At 39.7% G+C, this 23,188-nt stretch overlaps 1 protein-coding gene across 1 annotated transcript in view; it reads left to right on the top strand.

Annotated features, from left to right (window-relative positions):
- LOC103474984 (protocadherin-16-like) overlaps positions 1-23,188 on the top strand; it is a 92,412-nt gene that overhangs the window by 60,316 nt on the left and 8,908 nt on the right. The window contains exons 3-12 of the mRNA XM_008426328.3: positions 7,650-7,838; positions 10,215-10,446; positions 10,530-10,766; positions 11,367-12,395; positions 13,109-13,296; positions 13,394-13,490; positions 16,660-16,817; positions 18,107-18,956; positions 21,241-21,480; positions 22,073-22,195. Coding sequence (XP_008424550.2) covers positions 7,650-7,838; positions 10,215-10,446; positions 10,530-10,766; positions 11,367-12,395; positions 13,109-13,296; positions 13,394-13,490; positions 16,660-16,817; positions 18,107-18,956; positions 21,241-21,480; positions 22,073-22,195 — 3,343 coding nt within the window. The remainder of the gene's footprint in view (positions 1-7,649; positions 7,839-10,214; positions 10,447-10,529; positions 10,767-11,366; positions 12,396-13,108; positions 13,297-13,393; positions 13,491-16,659; positions 16,818-18,106; positions 18,957-21,240; positions 21,481-22,072; positions 22,196-23,188) is intronic.

The following is a 23,188-nucleotide window of genomic DNA, read 5'->3' as shown; positions in this document are numbered from 1 at the left end:
TTGAGTCTTCTTTCTTTAACAACAACTTCCTCACTGAAGATTGTTGTTGTCAGAACAACTTAATGCCTCTTTCATGATGTGCATCAATCAGAAAAAAAATAAATAAATCCAATGTTTGAGTTTCTGACCAGCCAGTCCCTGGCAGAAAATTGCACAGTTCTGTGATGGCAGAGTTCCAGTCCATTTATGAATGCATTTCTAGGACATTTTTTAAAAACCCTCATCTTCACAAGGAATTTTGCTATTCCAGAGTTATAGAAGACTACAAAAAAGTACATTTTTGTCTTTTTACCATGTCCTAAAATTAGTTAGATCTGACCTCAAGTTTATGAAAACCACACACCACAAATTTAAGCTTTAACACAAAACATGTAAAGAAACTAAATTACTAAATAGATACTTACGAAATTAGAAAACCCAAGCATTTGAAGCATATAGTTTTACCTTGACAGTATAGCCGAGATCTTAAAGTTGCCAAGCCATTAGTGGATTTATGTGCAGTAGGAGTGAAGAGGAATTTCTATGACAACTTAAAAGTAGTTCTTCAACACACTGACCTGAACTCTGTCTGAGGTAAGACATACAGAAACACTGTTATGATGTTTCTGTTTATTTTTTCCAGCAGTGTGCTGGTTACAGAGAGCGATGTATGACAGGGAAGAGCTGGAAATGTAATACTTTCCCAAGTGAGCAATCCAGCTGCAAGTTACTATATATTGCCTCCCTTTTGTTCCTCTGCCAGACTTTTGGACCGAGCACCATTCTAACCTGCTATCCTTAACCCACTTCTTCAAAAATGCATCACTTACTGCTCAGAAAGATTAAACGTCCTGGTTCAGGGGTCCATTGTTTACTTCAGATTAAAAAATGTTTCCTTCTTTTGTCAGGTGGTAGCCTCATTTATTCTGGAGGACAGCTGATACAATCCAGTTCCAAGGACTGTAGGAACTGCTGCAATAAAAAAAGTAGATATTGCTTTGCACAGCTTTTCTGTAGGAAGCCAAATATTACTCTGTCTAACAAATCACCTACTTTGTGTCAAGATGTGAACATTTAGCAACAAATATTAAATGTTGTCATGTTTACCCCGCAGCATGTGCATCATATTTTATTAGTGTTCATCTGCAGTTCATTTCTGGTTAAATCATTACTTGAACCCATTTGCACAGTGAAAGACAGATTTGGAGGATGCGATTTGGCAACTGGTACATGTTTTAAAAATCTGTGTGATTAAGATAGTTATTGACTTTGACAGTTATACTGTGCTTCATGGGGATACCCTAATTCACCCAAATGCACATATGGACAGACAATTAACTTGTTAAATCTGGAATAGATTGTTTATGTTCCAGTCATGCAGAACTGCTGATGTTTTTGCATTTTGCAATATTTAATTTGTACCAGTACTTCTGTGCTTACATCAATCTTGAGCCTTTTACAACATAACTTATTTCGAATTATATTACTCTTAAATAGATAGTTTTAGAGACTTATTTTTCAGTGTTTGCCTTTAATAGCATTTGTCTGGAATGCCTTGCAAGAGAGGTCTGCTATTTTTTAATGAAAATCAGTGAAGTGTGAGCGTGCTGCTGTGTTTCAGTACACTGACCCCATGTTTGGCCCTCTGAACCTCAGTTTAGGTCAACATTTAGCCTCTTCCAACACATGCAAATGATAAGGTGTCTTAGACAGTTGACTGTGTCCTGGTTCCATGAAATTCACTCTGGATATTTATGGTCCCCAGGGGTAAATCCTGCTGTTTTCCATTATTCCTGCCCTTCCTATGAACTGTTGTTTCAACAGGTTCCTAACCTATTTAAAGCCGGGCTACTAACAAAACAAAACAAATTTAGTAGGGTTTGAAAAGTAGTAATAACAATAACAATATGTTTTAGGAGCTTTTATCTGAACACTTTTATCTGATCTTGCATTAAAAAAACATGCCACAGGACTTTGTTGTAATACCTCGAGGTTTTCTGTTCTGACTTTCAGTTCAGTTAATTTTGGTGGAAATATTTCACAAAAAATGTCAACTCAATGCATAATTCAGATCAATCCGGTTCATTCCAATACACTCCTATTATATAATCAGACATGGTTCAAAGTAGACAGACATTTCAGAGTGCATTTTGACTCATATGGTTTTGGAACCAACTGAAACTTTTCCACTTCTTGAGAACATCCTGATCCGATGACACACAGTCCAGTTTAATCCAACTTAAGAACTTACTTAATGAATTGTGTGAGTTAAATATAACTTTGGCAGATTGTTTTTCTTTCCAGCTCGGGCATATGACTGTGGTGCTTTCACCTCAAGTTTACGTACAACTTCAAATCCCTCCCACAGTTCAGAGCACAGCTTCAGTTATTGACTGGAGGTTTTAGCCAACTATTGAAATCTGTTTTCCAAGTCAAACCTCTTCAAATGTACACTTTACAGAGCTGGTAGTGGATAAAATGACGAAAATACTTCAATTTTAATTACCTAAGCATTCAAATTTAAGCTGCAAGATAGTTTCAAGACTGAAACTTATTCACAGTTCTGTGGGGAAGAGTACATTTCGGTGGATGCATTTTTTATGGCTTGTCGCTTCCCTGTGTCACTGGGTTTGTAGTTTCTATCACAACAAAATTACACCCAAATTTCTCAGCTATAGCTCTTTATTACAGAGCAAGTGAATGCTGCTCGTTATCTCTAAAGCGAAAGCTACTTATGGGTTACTACATTTTAAGACTTGATAAGAAAAGTCTGGACTCATTTAGGACTTTTATGGACTAACCCTTAAGATTATTATAACTTATTAAGACATGTAGTAATCCTGAGCGCAATATATTCACATTTAATGGCAATTTATCAATGTAAGGGAGTCCAGCCAATTCCACTGAGTCACTAACATTTCAGCAATCCCTTATCCTAAAGCAAGCATGAAGTAACAGTGGAAAGGGACAATTTCCTTTTTAACAGAGAGAGTCAGGTTCAGTATGAGAGACTATCTGCTGCTATCACTGGGTGTGGAAACAACAGGAAGAAGACATGGAAAAAAAAAACACATGAGCTAGGCTTACAGTACTTTACATGGATGGAAAAACAAAGAGCGCATAATGCATTTTGTCAGTTGCAGAAACTGTACAGTCAAACATGGAGAAGCCAGTTGCCAGGCCAGTTGTACCTTCTATAGAAAGAGCGCTTGGCAGCCATATTTGCAAAAAAGGACATAAATGGAGTCACTCTGCTATTCTTGTGGAGCCTGCCCTCTGTCAGCCTTCATAAGTTTCAGTGGTGCTGTAGCATAGTTCACGTTTTATTCCATACATTCTATATGTCACATTGCAAGTTGTTTTTTTTTGTCACAAAGTAGACCCAAACATCTCAGGGCAAATTTGATGGCACACTCCTATAGACTCATCTGATGTAACCAACTAAATATTTCACATATGGTTGGTCTGAATCCAAACAATATTTCTTGAGCTTCAAACGTGCGTTATTTTGACATATTTGTCAACAGCTGCGTGGGCTTCTTCCTTCCACCGGCACGTTGCGGTCTCTGCCCGGCTCTTTTGTGTGGTGTTAAACATGTCCCAAACATTCTGACCTACGTATCTCCTCTGTTTTAGCAAGTAGTGAAAGAGGCCTTGGGGGTAGGGTGTTGGGAGGTACTGGGCTGATTTTCTTCACATCTGCTTTTCTCTGAAGTGATGCCAGGACAATAGACAGGGAGGAGAATGCATGGCTTCACACCAGCTGTGACAGCTCAAAGCATCTCTCACTCCAGATTTCTACAAGTCGCCCATTCGTTTGGTTTTATTGAACCCACGCCTTCCTCTTTGTTCTTGCTGTCTTTTAATGAGCTACGTGTCGTGTCACCAGTATTTCCATGTTGATTAGTCTTGGACTGCATTGGTCCTGCTGTTACAGGGGTTTGAGATGGCTACCTCACAGAAGTTGCTTCTTCACTAGTTGCGTGTATATTAAAATTGATCAACTGCAATACATTAATATATCAGACACACCTATCTGATTTATCTTTTTATCAAATTGCACTAAAATAAATTTGTGAAACAAGGAGAGGAGCACATGTTTCTGCACCTTCCCTCTTCATCTCCACTGCACTCACTGGATATGTGCATGTTAAGCTGCATACACGTGAATGGCAATTTCTCAGTTGGCAAACATTTACACGTCGACTCCGTCATTTGCAGCCTGTTTGGATTGGCAGTGGCACTGTCCTGATTGGCTGGTTTCAATGAGGACTTCGTGACATGGATTTGTTTGACTGAGCGCTCTAAAACACAGGGAGCATGATTAAAAATTACATTGGCTTTATTTTACCTCTCAGTGGATTCAGCTTTGCATCATTTATTTGCAGATTTTTAACTTTTCTTTTCTTTTTTTTTGCACACAGTAGCTGCAAAAAAAAAAGATAGAGTAAGGAGGAGTAATCGTTTGAAATTTATATGAAAAGACAGAAAACATGATAGCCCAAGACTTTTGTAAACTATTTTTAGAACCTGCCTCACCTTGTGGTAAGGACAGAAAAAACCAACAGCCTTTAGATCTGCTTAGACACATACACTCTGTGCTGAAAGTTAGCTTCTTTTCTTTGGACAGTCAATAAAAAATTCCCATCTGGGAAGTTTCTTGAATTTGATTGTAGCACCCCAGTTATCTCCAGATTTCCACAAACTTGACTTATGAAGGGAAAAGTCAAACGCTGCCTTTCCCCCGCTGATAAGACAGCCCCCATCATGTCTCACTCACAGGCATGAAGTGTAGGGAGAATACTTCTGGCTGCTGCAGATGAGGTAAGGTTACTTCTGCTTTCAAACATCGAATCCAGTGAAAACAGACCTTGTGTAAAACCAATGCAGTGCATTGCCAAGGACGTGTTACGAACTTCTTTTGGACATTGAAACAGTGTCTTTATATCTATGTCCAGTTAAACACCAAAGTTTATTTTGATAATGGTTGTAGTGTTTGATATTAACTAAATAACTTCAGAAAGACAAACTATCAGGAGTGAATTTGATATTTTTCTATGAAATGAATGTCTCCCTCTCTGATCGCATACTGAACAATGGAGCTGATTTCGACATTGAGGCTGTACGTAGACCTTGTTCTAAGCACAAACCGAATTGAGATGTTTGTTTAGACCACATTTAGATAAATGCAATATCAAAAATACCAGAAAGTACAAAATAGCATTTCCACCTAATTTCATCTTTATTCCAAGAATAAATTTCAAAGTGTGGAAAAAGACATAACTTTTCAAGTCTGTCGAGCAAAAATCCAGAGAATAATACAATAAAAACAAGCATATGTACATATTTGTATGGAACTGATGGATGGAAACGATGTGGTTTTATCTAAAAATGCATTTTTAAGCTGTGAACAAAATGCTTTCTGGGTATTATTTAGGGTCGTGTTTAGTTTTCACAAAAGCACACTGTGATTTCTTTTCAGTATGAATCATCGTTTCCACCCAGAATAAACACACACCTTATAGAGCCGCAGCACTTCTGAACCTGTGAAGTTAACTCACTGAGATGCCCTCATAGAGATGATATCGCTAAGGCAGGTGAAAATGGAGTTCAGTTATTTGTTAACAAAAAAGTGTGCCTTTCCACAGCAATGGCAATAAAACCTATTTACTTCTTGCAACATGACAGGTGTCTTGTCACGTAGACATTGGACTTATAATTTAGGGATCCTGTGTTCAATCTTCTTGGCAACTTAAGCATTGTTTGGATGTCTTTCTTTGCATATCATGCTTACTTGCATATTTCTACCAAGCTTCGCTTCAAGACTTCCTGAAATTCTCATCCGAATCATGTCTTCTGAAAAATTCTTAATGCCAGCGGCTTTTTATAAAAGCTGCACTCATCTCTCAGGATTTATGCTTTGTGCTTTGAGAAATTATAATTCTTTTTTTTAATTTGCTTGTGGTCTCTTGTGTGCTTTGGAAATGGCAGCTGGCATTGCCTCCTGGAGAGACAACTTCTCAGTGTTTCAGTAAGACGACACTAATATGTTTCGCTTAAACTCTGTATCCCCCGTAGTTGGTTAAATTTTAAAAATTAAATTAGGAGTTCTTTCAGGCGTTAAAGTACTCCATTTAGATTATTCAAGAATTCATATTTAGGTTGATGAGGTGTGTTGACCTTTCTTATTTGTGCCTAAATTGGACAGGACATATAGACTAAAAAAGTTTACATTTTCAAAAAATCTTTCTGAACTACAACATGCAAGAACTGGTCAACCTGAATTAATCATAAGATTATGTAGATAGATGTCCAACATATGGAGGGTGTATTTACCCTGTAATAATGGGTAAAATGAGGAGCTTCCCTTCTATAACTCAGTGTTTGCTCTGACGATGGACAAACTTATTCCAACATGTTTTTGTAGAAAAAAAAAAAGTTGTCAAACTTCCGGATTTTTTTATTTAATCAAGATTCAGGCATCAACATTAAGATGTGGAGTGATTGTAAATACTCCTCCCGACTTTAAACACACACACACAAACACACAAACACACGCACACAACCCCCAAAACGTAATAAAACATTGAAGTCGGCTGCAGCCTCCCTGCGTGTTAAAAAATGGAGTAGCCTTCTTGCATTGCGCTCAGTTTCCTCTCTCCTCGTGTGGTTTATTATTCTTCTCTTCGGTTTGCATCGCTGCCAGCTCTACAACTCTCTCACTCCTACACAGCACTCGCCCTCTGTTAGGAGTTACATTGAAGAGTGTGGGCCATGCTCTCTGCTGAGCCCCCGTCTGCCATCTGCTCAGGAAAGAGATGGAGGCTCAATGACTGTAGCCAAACTCATCACCTCGAATGAATGATTTCCAACTACTCACAGTCATTCCAACGCCTTCTTAAAAAAAGAAAAAAGAAAAAAAAAAAAGAGTAAAGGTTTGATGATAAGCACGGGTTGCCTTATTTTTCTTGGCAGCTCTCCTGATGAATGTGTCACTGGGAGCCGGAGCACCCGAGCACTTCTTCCCATTAATGTTTTCCTCAAAAGCTCCATTTATTAAACATGGAAGGAAGGTGAAATCTAATCAACTTGTGAGGTTTGCCCCCAAAAGTAATCTAGAGCCCACACTTGCTAACAATTACGCCACCGATACCCAGGGGCCTGATCTGATTGGTCTGTTTACCTTTCGCTGTCCTGGGAGATCCTGCAGCAATTAAATCCACTTCCTGGCTGACGGTTTGTGAGTTGCTCTTACAAGACCGGTGATTCCACCTCTCGATGTGCAGCATGAATAAAACTACTCATAATGTAGAGCAACTTCTCATCGGCCAGCCGACCCTGTCACCAGACAGACACCGCTCATGAAGCAGGCTGTATATCCTGTTGGCAGCTTTCTCTGAGAGCCTGTGGAAGTCAACCAACATCCTGCCAAAATTTTTCTTTTCCTCAGAGTCAGGTTCTGCCAAACGTCCTGTTTGGCTCAAATAAACAGCAGAGAGCACACTAAAGATGCTTTCTCCTGTTTTTTTTAGTGACCGTCCCGCTAGCATCTCTCTACATAAAAATGCTTTTAATATATTGCCACTTTAATGCACCGTTGCGCATTAATGTGCTCATTTTAACGTGCTGAGCAGCAATCTTTAACCACTGACATGTTTTTGTTACTGTAGGTGACTGCGACAGATGCGGATGGCGGCTCCTTTGGCTCGGTGTCGTACTCCCTCGGCTCTGGCAGTAACAGCGCTGTTCCCTCCCATTTTATCATTGGCAAGCAGACGGGCCAGATCTGCACTAACGCCCCACTAGACAGGGATCAAGGGCCGGACAGTTTCGACTTCACCGTAACGGCAGTAGACGGGGTAAGACACCATCCTTTGAATTTATGCTTAATATGAATCCTGCAAGCCCCATTGTAACCTTATGAACACGGCAGACATGCTTCTTTTTTTTTTTTACTGACGGGAGAGCAAAGACAGAAACAGCAGTGTAAAAAAAAATCTAAATAAATAAAAAAAGTAAAGAAAAAAAACCAACAAAAAAACTCTGAAATCAAGTGCCAAGTAAAGAAATGAAAGTCCGAAAAGTTCTCCATGGTAGGTAGACTTGCTCAACCATCCTGTTCACTGGCTGCCAAAAAATACTCAAGGATGGAAAGGTTTAAAATGAAGGAAAATGACTTTTGGGTATGTTAAAGTAATCAGATGGAGAAATACCTCAACTGTCAGGGAGTAATACTTTAACAAGCTGGACTGCCACCTCCCTCGGTTTTGCCACCTGGTCCAAATGAAAAGCCTGCACTGTATTCTTTTCAAATAAAACACAATGAAACAGCCTCAGGTGCCTTGGGAACACACACCCAGTATGGATCATGAGACATTTCTCTTTCCCAAGAGAAGCTATTAATCTCTGTTCATTCACAAATCTGGCTTTACAGCTTTTGTTAATTCTCACCTTTAATGGGATAGTCCAGGATTTCTGAAAGGAGGTTATGTTGAAATAAGCAGTCAATGCTGTACCTGCAGAAGATAACTCTCTTTGTGTCTTCATTTATTTAAAAACCCAGATTAGTTAGTTAGCTTAATAGACTTTTAGCATTTTAATGCAACTCCAGTCTCAACAATGTCACAGTTTATACAATAGTTTATGCTGTTTCTTAAACCTGTAAGCTGTCATTAAGTTTACATTTCAGAGTTAAAGTCTCTGGACTTTTTGGAAAAAATAGAAGTTGGTGCACTTCCAATAATGTTACTGTGTGATACTAAAGACATAACACATAATGTAATGAAGAAAAAAATGGACAGCTTTACATAAGGTGAAATCTAAATGCACTAGCTAGATCTGTTGTTTGTACCAGTAAAACTTGATCTGTTCAGAATAAAGATGAAAATTACTTTTGCGTATGAGCTCCTGAAAAATAGAACTGCAAGCCAAAACTAATCCTTAAGTTGTTTTAAGACCTCATTAGTCCAGCTGAGATAATTAACCTCAGCTGGACGTCCTATCATGACAGTAAGTTATTATCCCCAAAGAAACAAATAATTGTATAGCATGTGGGCTAAATCAGATTCTCACCAATATGCATTTTTATGAATACTATTTTAATGATTGACCATTATTTCTCAATATGTTTTTTCTCTCTTTTTTCTCTCTTTCTATTTTACTGTTTCAGCTTCTAATTAAAACCAAAAACATTATCCTGTGAATGTCACTTAGGTTTTATTTTCATTCACATTGGAGACATGCTTGTAAGGTGAACATTTTTAAGTTCATATTCCAAAAAATATATTTTTTTCTGCTCTGTTTCTCCACTGGAAATGCTTTACATGTGTGTTTCATACAGGAAGTTCAATCATGGCACACCGCCTCCAACCATAATTTACTATATAAATAATGATATTCTGTGCAAGCCTGACTACAGTTTAAATGATCATAAATAATGTGACATTTTTAAGATTGAAGTTCCTTCAAACATCAAAAGTCTGTTTTGGTCATGGTCCCTTTCAGCTTCCCACTCGATTCAGCCTTTGGGACCAACTAATCTGGATTTACAGTATACTAAACTAAAAGGCCAATAGTTTCGTCTACAGCTGGTAAGATACAAAGCAATGTTCTGCTTCACAGCACAAAACAACTGTTTGGTGAAATTTCACACGAAGCAATTCTCCACAGCATGAGAATCAATATGAAGAGCGATATGGTGCATTAATGCATATTTTTATCAACACAAATGTAAATGCACCCAATTACAGCAGAGGCTGATTTCCACATGGACAATACAAAACCGTGCCCATCTCCCGTCATATATCTAAATATGTTTGTTATTCTTTTTGTTGTTTCATAATTTATTGACATTAATTGGAGAATTTTATGATGTTTTTGTCATCCTCTAACAGTTTCCATATGAGCTACAGTATGAGAAAATAGCTTTCTCTGTTTTCTACCGTTGTTGCACAACTTTCCCTCTAAGCAACTACAAAACATCTGAGTGGGGGGGTTTCTCTGATATAAAAATAGTTCTGGTAGTAAAATAGCCTAAAGTGAATCAGTGATGAATAATCTTAAACATTTATTATGATATCTTGTGCAGCACAGGGGTTAGAACTCCAACAGAACCTTTTAATGTGTTTTTTGATCCGCAACGGCCTGACCAGAACCTTTTCTCTTTCATGTGTGTTATTTTCTGCTCATGGTTTGCTGTGTACGTGTAACAGTGGATCTTTCTGTTTCCTCCGCAGGGTGGACTGAGTTCAGTAGCCTACGTGAAGGTGGATCTGGTTGACATTAATGATAACAGACCCGCTTTCTATCCACTCAGTTATGCTGTTAGTTTGAGCACACAGAGTGCCCCTGGGACATCTGTTGTCAGAGTGATGGCCTATGACCCAGACTCTGGCGAGAACGGCAAAATTACATACAAGGCGGTACCTGGAGGAGCCTCTCCGTATTTTACTCTCAACAAAGACACAGGTTGGAAAATGAAATTTCTTGTTCACGCCAACACATTTCCTTTAAGCATATAAATTAATGTTTTGTTTTGAACCATTTCGTAGGCGTTATCTCCCTGTCTCGATCGGTTTATGGGAAAGCCAACTCCATTATTCCCATGGTTATCTCTGCTCAAGATGGTGGGGGACTCTTAGCCTTGGACAATGCAAGAGTCAACATCAGTGTGATGGCAGGACTTGTGGCACCACCTGTGTTCGAACAGACTCAGTACCACCTTACTGTATCAGAGGATGCCTTGCGCGGGACAGTGGTCGGCATCGTCCAAGCCAGCAGTAAGACAGGTGAGAACTAGGAAAGGTTTCTGGACCATTCACAACTTGTTCATTATAATATTTTTTGGCACAAAATCATTCCTAGGCAATGAGTTGGCCAAGCACCCGCCCAACTCAATGTTTACACTCGCACATGAAAATGCCTATAAACACATGTGCAATTATTTAACCGTACATCTTTGAAATGCAACCAACAAGAATGTGGCAAGTGGTTTCTGGATGGTAAGTCAACAACAAAACACTTGTCCTTTCCAGCAGCCATTGAAGAGCGCATGCTGCGATAAAACCAGCTGAACAAACATAAAGGAGCTCTGGTTGGGTTGCCTCATAACCGGGCTGGGCTTGGCTGGGGTTGCTAGGTAACGCCAGTCAGAATCAGGAGGTCTTTGAAACGGCTCACTTCCAGACACCAAAAATATGAACTTGTTGCCAAACAAAAAGGCTGAGTGAACTTTTATCACTTAGGTTGTTTTTAGAAGTATTTGAAAAGTGTAAAAATGTATAAAATCATAATTTTGCAAAATATGTCCCCTTTAAATGATATCCGCAACTGCTAAAGTTTTAGATTCAAAACTAAGTTCTTGTTTTGGTGTCTTTCTGTCACTCCAGGCAATTCCAAGGGCATCACCTACACGATAAGCTCTGGGGACCCAGCAGGCTACTTCACTGTGGATTCTGACACTGGAGCCTTAAGGACCAGTCTGCCACTGGATCACGAAACCCAGCCTGTTCTTGATTTAGAAGTGCAGGCCCGTAGTGGCAATCCTCCTGCGTTTGGCCAAACCCGTGTTCACATCATCATCGCAGACATCAACGACAACCCTCCTGTGTTTTTGCCCTCATCCTCAGAGTCCCTGCTGCTGCCAGAGAACACAGAGATGGGCACAGTGGTGTATCGGATCCAAGCAGAGGACAGAGACTCGGGACTCAACGGACAACTCAGCTTTGAACTTTCCTCTCCAAATGGAATCCAGAGGATTTTCAGCATAGAGCGCAGTACTGGAGAGATCCGACTTGTCGGCAGCCTCAGCTATGAAGCTAACCCCCGTTATGACCTCTTGGTGATTGCCAAAGATAAAGGCGTGCCCCCGCTTAGTGCCACCCTTATGCTTGTGGTTCATGTGCAAGCAGAAAACGAGCAGGGTCCTGTGTTTGACACCCTCACCTACAGAGTGGAGCTAAAAGAAGGAACCCCAATAAACACTCGCTTCCTGCAAGTCAGGGCCATGAGCAGAGAGGTCCCAGGCTTGGGTCATCTGAGCCCACTGATGTATCACCTTCGTCCAGATGGAGATGCTGCGGGTTTCGGCATTGCTGCAGACAGCGGCTGGCTGTTTGTAAAGAGCTCTCTGGACAGAGAGCAGAAGGACATGTTTCTTTTAACAGTGCTGGCCAGTGTGACCCACGGAGGGCTAAAGAAGACGGGAAGTGCCACGGTGCGCATATCTGTGACCGATGAGAACGACAATGCCCCTCGGCTCGCCCAGCAGAGAGTTTTCATGGCTGTGAGGGAAAATCTGCCCACGGGAACAGGATTCGGTCACGTGTTGGCTACAGACAGAGACAGCGGGTCCAACGGACGGCTCAGCTACCGCTTCCTGCATACTGACCGCCACTTCCAGATAAACACCCACACAGGTTTGCAGAAAAATGTCTGCAGTCAATTAGACGGCTGCTTAAACAACACTTACGACTGCTTGGGTTTACTCCAGGATGTATAAAAGAGGAGTTTGTAAATCCATGCAAATACTAATCAGTGGGGAAGAGACCTAAACCAGAAGAAATGCGTAGTTAGTTCTAAAATAGAGTTTTAGGTGAATTGTTGATTATCTAGAACATTTGCCTTCAAGGACACTCCTGCATGGCAGAATAAAAAAAACATCACACTTCAGCAAACAGTTTTTCAGTGAAATCTTCAGGGTTCTTTTGGGAAAGAAAAAACAGTATTTAGTCAGCTAACTGAGTAATGTTTTAAAGATGAGAGTGTGAAGTTGCCCCCTGATTATGGTTATAAATAAGTCAGATAATGGTGACAACAGCATGGAGTATCTTTCTGGACTCTAATTGGCCTATTGAGCCTGTTGGTCTTTGGTTAGAGACTCATGCTCTGATTTGTGATGAGTCTCCAGCTCCGTTCTGCACGTCTAAAACATCTGCCAATCCTCACCCACTTGTAAATTTGTCTGTGTGTGTTTGAGCAAGCGAATGCATTCAATTCTCACGCGCTTATGTCTGTTACTCCTGAGTGTCATTGATAAAAGCCTGCTGACTGCTAAGTCCCTCATCATTATTCCGGTGTGTTAGTCTCTCTGCATAAACCTCCTCTCATCCATCCCCGTTTTCCTCCCCAGGTGAAATCAGTACAAGGATGACTCTTGATAGAGAGCAGCAGTCAAGCTATCAGCTGATGGTGGTGGTACAAGACGGAGGTTCACCGCCTCGCTCAGCGACAGGCACCGTCTTCATCACTGTACTCGATGACAACGACAATGACCCAACTTTCATCCACAGTCAGTCGGGCAAAAATGTCATCATACAGGTGATGTCATAGCTGAGGGACATAGATGAGCAAATAGGGGGTGGAGGGGAGTCTCATGTCTAAAATGACATCGGTGCATTTTGCTTTTAACCAATAGGTGAAAGAAGGTCAATCTGCTGGAGCTGTGCTGGGAATTCTGCAAGCCCAAGACCCAGATGAAGGAGAGAATGGCACAATAATCTACTCCTTGTCAGGTACATTATGTAGTCATTTCCTATAGATTTATGTATGAATCATGAGCTTAATGTGTTCAATAAATCTATTAACTGTTCTATTTTATTTTGCGTCTACGCTAACAAATAATTTTGTCAACTCTTCATGATGATGATGATGATATATAGTCAGTTCTGCTTTAACACATTTCAAACCTTCCAAAAAGTTGGAATGTGGCAATTTTGCAGGGAAAAAACAACAAATGGCTCCAACGAGGGATGGTAATCATAATTAGTTGCAACTGTTTGGGTTGTTGTGGAGAATAAAAAAAAATGAGAAAAGACATTTCTCACACATTTGTTTGCCAACAAATGTGTGAGAAGGAGAAATTTCCTCCAACGAAGATGGCTGAGGATTTGCATGCTGGCAGAATTTAGGCAAATGCCATTGGGAGAAGGTGGGTGGAAGATTAAACTGGACAATCTCTGATCCCTCAAATGGAACCTGATCAAGAATCGTAATGCGTCAGTTGTTGTTGATGTAGCCATCTGCGCACGGGGAAGGTTTGGGAGAGTGTCTCACAGGGCAATACACAATTAAATTATCAGCTCTAAATTTACTGTGCAACAGAAAAGCCCTGTGTTAACCCTGTCTAATGGCACAATTGTCTTCTCAGTGAGTGAGCAAATCTTAGATTGAACTTCACATAATGGAATAGTGGTTTGTGGTCAGAAGAATCAGTATTCCAGATTTCTTTTTAGAATAAATGGACACAGTGTGTTCCGAAGCAGAGTCAAAAAGGACTATGATTAGCAACAGGTTCAAAATCCAGACTCTGTGATGGCATGGATTTTGCATCAGTGGCACATGGAAAAGTTATTTGCACTTTCATTAAGAGGCATAAGATTTTAGGAGACACACTTCTTTTCATTGACACTAACCACATTTAACTGCAAGACAACTGTAAAGCAGTATTTTAACACGAGTAATGTACATTAAAAAAAATCTAATTAAAAATAACAACAGAACAAACCACAGATGCACAAAAACATACACTGGATATCCACCAGCGTATGACCTGACTTGTCCTTAGTAAGAAGATTCTTGAAACAAAAAATGGATGCAAAAAAATGCAATGTTATTTTATCACATTCCTCCTGCAAACACATAGAAAAATGTGTTTGCAGGAGGAATGTGATAAAATAACAGCTGAAGCATCTATGCAGCTGCCTGAATTTCTTGTTTAGAGAAGAAACTGGTTTTGGAATGTGTTGAAAGTCTGAAGTGCAAAAACAAATGTATTTTAACAAATTAAATAAAACAAGAGACAGCTTAAAATGTTTTGGTTTCCTACTGTATGCAGTAAGAGGTAAAAAATTGCTGCTTTTGTTGCATTTTCTGTTATACTCCTGAAAGTTTTTTGGTTTATAGAGGCTGCTTAGAGGAGCAAAACATACAATTTTGATTCACGGGATTCTAAGAGTAGGCGAATGGCTGATGTTACGATTCAATTATTTTCTTTAGTCCTAATATTTTTTTATTGTACTTGAATAAAAAGACTTTTCAGGAGGGGTTTGATAATTCGTCCAACTCACAGGAAGATACAGTACGTGATACTGGGTACGTGAGAAAAAGATGAGACAATATTTTACCAATATTTCTGGGAAAATGAAGAAGCCCACATTTTTGTTTTTACAATCAGAGTAAATGTTTCACCATGCACTGTGTTCTAAAGAATCCCAATTAACTGAATATATGTAGCTCTCCTCTAGACAAATTGACCTCTTACAGTGCTTTAAATTTGAGCCTCACTCATCCAGTCACTTTCAGATCAGTAGGAAACTTGGGGTTAAGTGTTTGCCAAGGAACACATCGATATGTGGCAGGAGAAAGTTGGAATTGAAACCCAAAACTCAATATATCAGTTTCTTTTTTCAACTGCATTCCACAACATGCTGCCAGAGAAATGATTTAAATTCAATAGGGTTTTCTTCAGTAGTTTTCTAAGTGTTGTCAGCCAGCTCTTTATTAGCCAGCTCTTTCAGTACGGTAGTTAGCCATGAAATACTAACCTTCAAAATTTTAATTCCATCCATAAACACAACAGGATGTCAAGTTAAAAGCACTCACTTGGTGATCTTACATGATCAGAGGCACAGATGGCAATTTGAGCCGTGACATATACCAGGCTCATGCTCTTGACTGGGTACAAGATTTTGTTGACACGTGTCACCCAACAATGTCACATAAAGATGAAGAGCAGGAGCCAAATGTAGGAAGGAGGGAAGGAGGCATGCTCATGAAAATGAACAGTTTTATTTTTAAAAAAGAAAATTAAAATACCTTACCAAAGCTAAGGTTCATGGGGTAATCCAAAATAATACACAAGGGAAACACAAGAAAACAGCTTATGAGAATTCAACACTGAATGAGAAAACCAAGTAGTATTTTTAAAGGGCAGCTTTATTAGTGGGCAGGTTAGTTAAGGTATAGATGTGAAGCAGTTTGGGTCTACAGATAGCTGAGACACTGAAACAAGTAAATAGATGATACAAGCCTACAAAGAAAATCAAATCCTACAGATTGTTAACCAAGAGCTAACAAAAAAAAAACTGGAATTCAGGAACTAAGATCAACCAAATGCAACTAATGAACTCAGGTCATATAAAAAATAGAAAATTAAAAACACAAAACATCTAATTATAGTTTGTACAACAAATCTATAAGGAATGTTAAAACTACGGAATGAACAGGATATGAAATGCAGACTGACAAACACAGCACCAAAGTCCAGAAGATTGCAAATGTACTTTTCATTAAACCCACATTTTTGTGGTGAAATGTATTTTTATTGGTGTGATGCAATATTCTGATCTCAGATGTTGTAGTTTCATTAGCTAAAAAAGCAGAAAAAGATATAGATTTATAAATATAAGCGTGTGCGTGTAAATAATCTATTTTCTTAGCCAGTTACTGAAATACATTTATGATAATGTTTCTAATGTATTGAAGACATATGTAAGAAACACCACAAATTCTCATTATATCCCCGCTAGTAGTGAAACAAACTAGACTGTGGACATAATAATTTGTCATATTTAATGTCCCGATTACAAACGGATGTCTTCATTTTAGCATGTCAGGTTTTTGTATTCCGTCTACCTACACCTGTCATCTCCCGCTAACTGTTACATCTTGTGTCTCTCCAAGGTCCCAGAGCTGAGCGTTTCTCTTTGAACGCAATCACTGGCGAGCTGCACTCATCATCCCCTCTTAGCCACTCAGAACGGGCTGTATACGCTCTGACAGCGACAGCCACTGACAGAGGACTACCCCCGCGCAGCGCCTCCTGCTCCCTCACAATTCAGGTCAGACTCCTACTGGAGCTCAGCCAGCGCAAACACTCTCACTACACACCTATTTAATATCAAAGAATGGACCCAGGGCTGAGAGGATCCATGTCTCCGGGCCCCTCAGACTAGCTGCCGACATATCAGCCTCACTTCTGACAAGGTCGCCTCCCACCCTCCTCCCTTTTCTCCTCTTGTGAATTTTCTGAAGGGAAATTTCGTTCTGAAATGGAAAAGTGGGTCTAAATTAAACACTCCCAGCTGGGTTATGATGAGAACCAGCTGTAGAATTCTCAGATCAAGGTCATACCCAATGACTTCAACACTTTTTTAAAATTTTTTCGGTACAGTAGCCCTTTTTACGAAAAGTAGCAGAACTTTACTTACACTCAACATAAAACACAGCACTGGTGGTATTTAAAGGTAATATATAATGCGGAACAGAAATGGAAACGTAGAGAGAGTCCTGGAAGGAACTTCAATTTATGGGTTCCTGGAAAATAGAACTAGCATATCCATCAAATACAAGTCCAGTTTTTCTTTCTTTTCAAATATTATTTAAAAAAAACATGAAAGTCATAATTATTGGTTAATTCAATTGAGCTTTGCCGTGTTTTCCTTGTCTGTTAGTGCAGCAATAAAACTTCCTTTTAAATATTCTTTTGAATTTATTTATTTTTTAATCTGAACTATTCTCAAGAATGTATTATTGTTATGATTATTTTACATTAGAATTGTTAAGAGTACATACTTAGTCAAGAAACTGGAATCAACTGTGAGAAACAAAAACTAAAAATAACTATGGTGCAAAAACACAAAACCTCACCAAGTATTCTTGTCTAGTTTCTTGTGCAAACATCTCATTTCTCTTTAAATCAGACAAAACTAACTTACAATCCCTTTTAAGCAAGATATTTAGTTGCACATGTTCTCTTTTCATGAAATGCTGTAATATTTGTATAAGAATAAACAGCCCCTTTAAAAAGTACAAAGCGAGCAATTTATTTCCCAGAGCTAAAGTCGGATCCTTGAACTATTTTTTGCCTTTGATTGTGTTACTTTTATCATGTATAATTTGTCCTGGCAGTAATACAAAAATCATATTCAAAATGATTAATAGTAGCAGCTCTTTTATCCATAAAACCGTTTTTGTGACTGCATTCATTAACTACCACTGAACACATTCTGCGCAAGTGAGAGGATTTTGTAAAATCTGTTGCTGCTTGCCCAGGAATCTACATAAATGGAGCGTCCTTTGACATTCTGTTTGCTTTGCATTTTAACACTTTGGTTTCCTTCAATTGCAGGTTATCAGCAAAAACAGTCAAGCCACTAAAACAAGCCTGCACTCCATTTCATTCAACTCTGTGGAGGAAGAGGCCAGTCCTGGCACTGTTATTGGGTCAGTTCGCCTTCATGATAGAGGAACTGCAGAAGAGGGCAAGGTGACCTACACAGTGATCGGGGGAACAGATCGAGATGGGACTTTTGTTGTGGATCACCTCACTGGTGTCGTGTATCTGGCTCGTCCTCTTGACTATGAACGAGACACACGATACAGCCTGAGAATCGAAGTGGATGATTTCTCGCAGGTCCCTCCTAAAAGCACGCTTGTCAACTTGGACATCAACATAGAAGATAGCAACGACCACTCTCCCGAGTTTGCTGAGGATCCCATAACAATTGTCATTTCTGAGAACATGGAAGTTGGCTCTTCTGTCTACACTTTCCAGGCGATGGATAAAGACGGCAGTGGGCCCAACAGCGAACTGACATTCTCCATTCTCCAGCAGTGGCCAAATACCCCTGGCCTTTTAATTCTTGACCCTGTCACTGGTGTTCTTTCTTTGGGTCACAAGCTAGATCACGAGGCGACATCCACAATGATACTGGTTGTCAAGGCAACAGATTCGGCCGTCAATGTCAGCCAGAGGCGTTGGGGTTCTGTCACAGCAAGGATCTACGTAACCGACGAGAATGACAACCCACCGGTGTTCACATCACCAACAGCGGTCAGCGTCATGGAGGACCAGCCAGTGGGCTTCGTGGTGCTTTTTCTCATGGCCAGAGATGCAGATCAAGGGGAGAACGGTAGAGTGACCTACAGAATCCATTCAGGCAACATGGGCGGCACGTTTAACCTCAACCCTAATACAGGTATGTTCAGTTAATAGCGACAATTATATTATAAAAGGTTTTCCTTTTCAGTGAGCAATAACACACAATGTATTCATCTTTAGTCTGTCTTTAATTCTGCAACACACACAGAAGCAGTAACCAACACACTCCTACTTTACCTTTCTTAAGTTATCTCCCACAGTTGAAGGCTGAACAGAGCAGCCTGCCAAATAATAAACTCACACACGAGAAACACACGTGCACACACAACAACCCATCATCTGTTATTGTAGGTCTATTCCCATGAAAGACCAAAGAACCTCCTGGCCAGGCTTCTGGGAACCATTAGAGAAGGGATCAGTTACGCATATTTGTATATGTGTGTGTGTGTGTGTGTGTGTGTGTGCGCGTGCGTGTGTGTGCGTGTGCGTGTGTGCGTGTGCGTGTGTGTGTGTGTGTGTGTGTGCGTGCACGTGTGTGTGTGTGTGTGTGTGCGTGCGTGCGCACGTGTCCACTCACATTCTGTGTGTTTCTGCGCTCGCATTACACTGCGCTGCCACTTAGTCAACACTGACCCTGAGCTATTTGGTCCTGTGGGCTTTGTTGTGGTGTTTGAGACACGTGTCGACATTTGCTCCACCTCTCCTTCGAGTCCCCAGCTGGGATCCCCCCTCTGAGAGGACGAAAACGTTCAGAATCCGTCGTCCATGTCACTTCTTTTGCCCAGTGTGTTTTCATCTTGAAGTGTTTTCATGCGCGCTGGTTATTTGTTTAAATAATGACAAAGTTAATCCACTGAGCACCTGGGCGGCTCCCGTTGTAGGGTTGACTGACTGGGTCTTGGGCCGAGTCATCACAATGTTACAGTGACACTGTTAACCCGTTTAGAGAGAGCCATTAAGCCAATTATCAGGAATCTTTAGGAGTCAGAGCGTAGCACATTTTTATCGCTCTTTGTCAAAGGGCAATGATGATTAATTTAATTTTCAGTCAATTTTAAGACTATATGTGGAAGAGTGTACAGTTCTATTTGAGTTCAGGTTTATTTATAAAGCACTAACCACATCATCCAAAACAGTACACCATGAAGACCATTAAAATTATGTAAATTATTTAGGTAAACAAGAAAAACAAAAGACTGAAAGGCTGCTTTTCCAACCCCCTAATCTTTTACTTTTTCTATTCTCTTTTGGATTAAAGCTGGAATTCCAGTTGATCCACTTCAAAAACGGATCAGTTAGAAGAAAGATGAAATAAATAGATTACTTCACACCTAAATCTGCCAGGGAAGGATTCATTTTGAGTCTCACAGCGAGTCTACAAAGTAGATGGGTAATAAAATTAGTCCAAGGATGGGACCTTGGGGAACTACACAAGGAGGCTAATGGAAAAATAAGATTCTGCAAGGGTTACCTCGTTGAGTCAACTACAGTCAGAGAAGTAAGAAGCATTTGCATGCCTCAGTGCACCAAATGGGATGTTTAGATACTGTGGTAAAATGTAGGAGGCAACTGTGATGTCTAAAAGCAACACAGTTAGAATGTGGCGCCATAAAAACCTACACAGGTGTAAGACATTGGGGTTAGAACATCCAAAATCCTTTCTTGAATAACCCACAATCTTTGTTTCCTCTCACATGTTATCAGTGTCTGGAAGCAGGGCAGGATCAGAGAGGAGTCAAATTTAGGTGAAAAAAAATCCCAGCCCTAACTTTTACCAGCTTAAAGCTTAGGGCCAAGTTATCTCATTCCAAGCAAAACAAAGTGAAAAAAAACCCCAAAAAAACATAAAGAAGTTCAACACAAAACAGTCTTTGCCCCGTCTGCCTTAAACGGTTACATCCCATTTAATAGCATGAAATTGAAATTAAATCAATGTGAGCTCTAACCTCCAAAGGCAGGATAATGAAAAGGCGAGGGTGCCCCTAATTTCTCCGGAGCACGGCAGGCCTGGCTGTTGCGTGTCTAGAGTGTGTGTTTACAGCTTCTTTCTCGATGGCTGTGGTATTCCTCAATGGAAAATCTCGTAAACTGTGGCCAGACCGGTCGGCTGTTACAACAGTGGTGGTGGTAGCATTCAGGTAGGCAAAGCTGTGTATGTGGAGGATATTAGCTTTGATTTGGCCTTCACACGGCAACTTTTCACACTTACCCTCTAAATAAGATGCAGTCACACAGTCCTAGAAAGCAGTTGTTTTTCCTGCCTTTGATGACACACTGAAGGTTTTGTATGTAACAGACTCTGTGAAACAAGCTGTATTATTGCAAAGGTTTTTTTGTTTTTTTCTTTTGTCAAAATTGACTTTTCATTCATTTGTTTTCAGGCTCTCTTTCTATTTTCAAACATCTTGACCGTGAGGAACAAGACATCTTTAACCTCACAGTAATTGCTGAGGATCATGGGATACCTCAACGCTCGTCTAGCCAGGTGCTGTGTGTCCATGTGATTGATGTCAACGATGAAGCGCCCTGGTTTGAAGAGAGTCATTATGAAGCCCAAATCTCTGAGAATAAACCTGCCGGAACGAGTGTCTTAACGGTGTTGGCCTCAGATCTGGATCAAGGTGAAGACATAGAACATGGAATCCTACTGTATGTGATTTGGATATAAAGTATTTGGGGATTAAAGTGTTCTTAGCATTGTGTTAGGAATCAGAAATGCATATTAGCATTCTTTTCATCATGTTATTGTATACAGAAAACCTTAATTTGCACTGAAAAAGTAAACAGAATCTATTTCTACTCTAACTCCTGCTTTTTTTGTGATCACTGCGTTGACGTTAACAATTGTTTCCAATTATAAAGGCATCACAGGAGGCAAGGAGATACAGAGAAAATGCATTGGCCCGAACTAAGAAGCACATAAAACAGAAAAGCAAATTATAAACTTTCTACTTAAAAGCAATTAGCGAAGTAAACAAGTGAGGCTGCCAGACTGCTTTCTTTTAGCACGCAATCTGGCATCCGTGTAACAGAAGGGAGGCTGCCATCACTGCCAAGCGCTTAAACAGCAAATTTCACAGCAAACAAGAATAAAGGCTTAAAATGAGACAGCAATTATTAACTTCCTTTGCAGATTTTAGAATGGAATGTTTTGTTTTTCTTTTTACAATCAGTGTCTAAATGAATGAGTTGTGACTGCATGCTTCTTTGTAGGAACCAATGGGCTCGTGACGTATGGTGTCTCACAGGGAAGCTTCACCATCAACCCGATCACAGGCATCATAACGACTACTAAGTCTTTGGATAGGGAGCTTCAGGATTATTACTCTGTGACAGGTAATGTCCATTGTGTGTCTCAAGCTATCACAGAAAAAAACCTGTTCTTTAACTGTTTCTTGCAAAACTATTCACTCTTCTTTAACTTTTTCACATTACTGAAGTTATACCACAAGCAGGAGAAAAGAGATTTTTTTTTTAATTTGAGATGTGGAGGGCATTTATATCAAGCTCATTTTACCCCAAAATAATCTAAATGCAGCCTACGATCTTCTAAAATCCATTTATTTGTGAATAGATTCCACTTGTGTGTAATTTAGTCTAACTCTAATTACATCTGTTCTCGGAAGGCCCAGTGTGCAAAGAGCATAATAAAGACTAACGAAAAAAACCACACAGATCAGTTTAAAGCAAGGTTGTTAGATGTCTGTTTTCCACAATTTAAGCATCCACAATTTAAGCATGCCAAAACGCATCGCTTAGAAATGGATGGAGATTGCTTAGCCCTGTAAGACCCAGTGTTTTCCTTTTAAACAACCAAACAGAAGACATTTGAACTTTTGTTTGTTTGTTTGGGGTTTTTTTTACCCAAGCTTAGTTTTACTGTCCCTTTTAGTAGGGATAGTAAAACCAGTCATAGTTAATTGGGAAGACAGAGGAAATTGTCTTAGAGACTTAAAAAGGCTTCAATCTAGGGTGAATGTTCACTTTCTGACAGGGCAGCAACTGTAAACATACAGCTAGAGCTACAGTGGAGTGATTTTGAACAAAATTGTTCAATGGTTTAAATTAGGCCATTAAAATCCAGATCTAAATCCAACTTTATAAATAGATTTGCTGTTTAAATAGCTGCAAATACTTTGTGGAGTTTTTCCACAAATGCAAACTACACTTTTCTCATGTAAACTGCACAAAAATTACAAAAAAACATATCTTTTTTTTCCCCCCTTCACAAATATCTTGTGTTGGTTTAACACATACAATCTCACAATTTCCAAAAGATGACAAAAATATGGAAAGGTTTCAGAGGTAACCATATTTTTGCAAGGAACT

This window comes from Poecilia reticulata, chromosome 13 (assembly GCF_904066995.2).
Source record: "Poecilia reticulata chromosome 13, P_reticulata-male-v2, whole genome shotgun sequence".
Taxonomy (NCBI): Eukaryota; Metazoa; Chordata; class Actinopteri; order Cyprinodontiformes; family Poeciliidae; genus Poecilia; species Poecilia reticulata.
The sequence above is the reverse complement of the archived record's forward strand: the minus strand, read 5'-3'. Positions and strand labels throughout refer to the sequence as shown.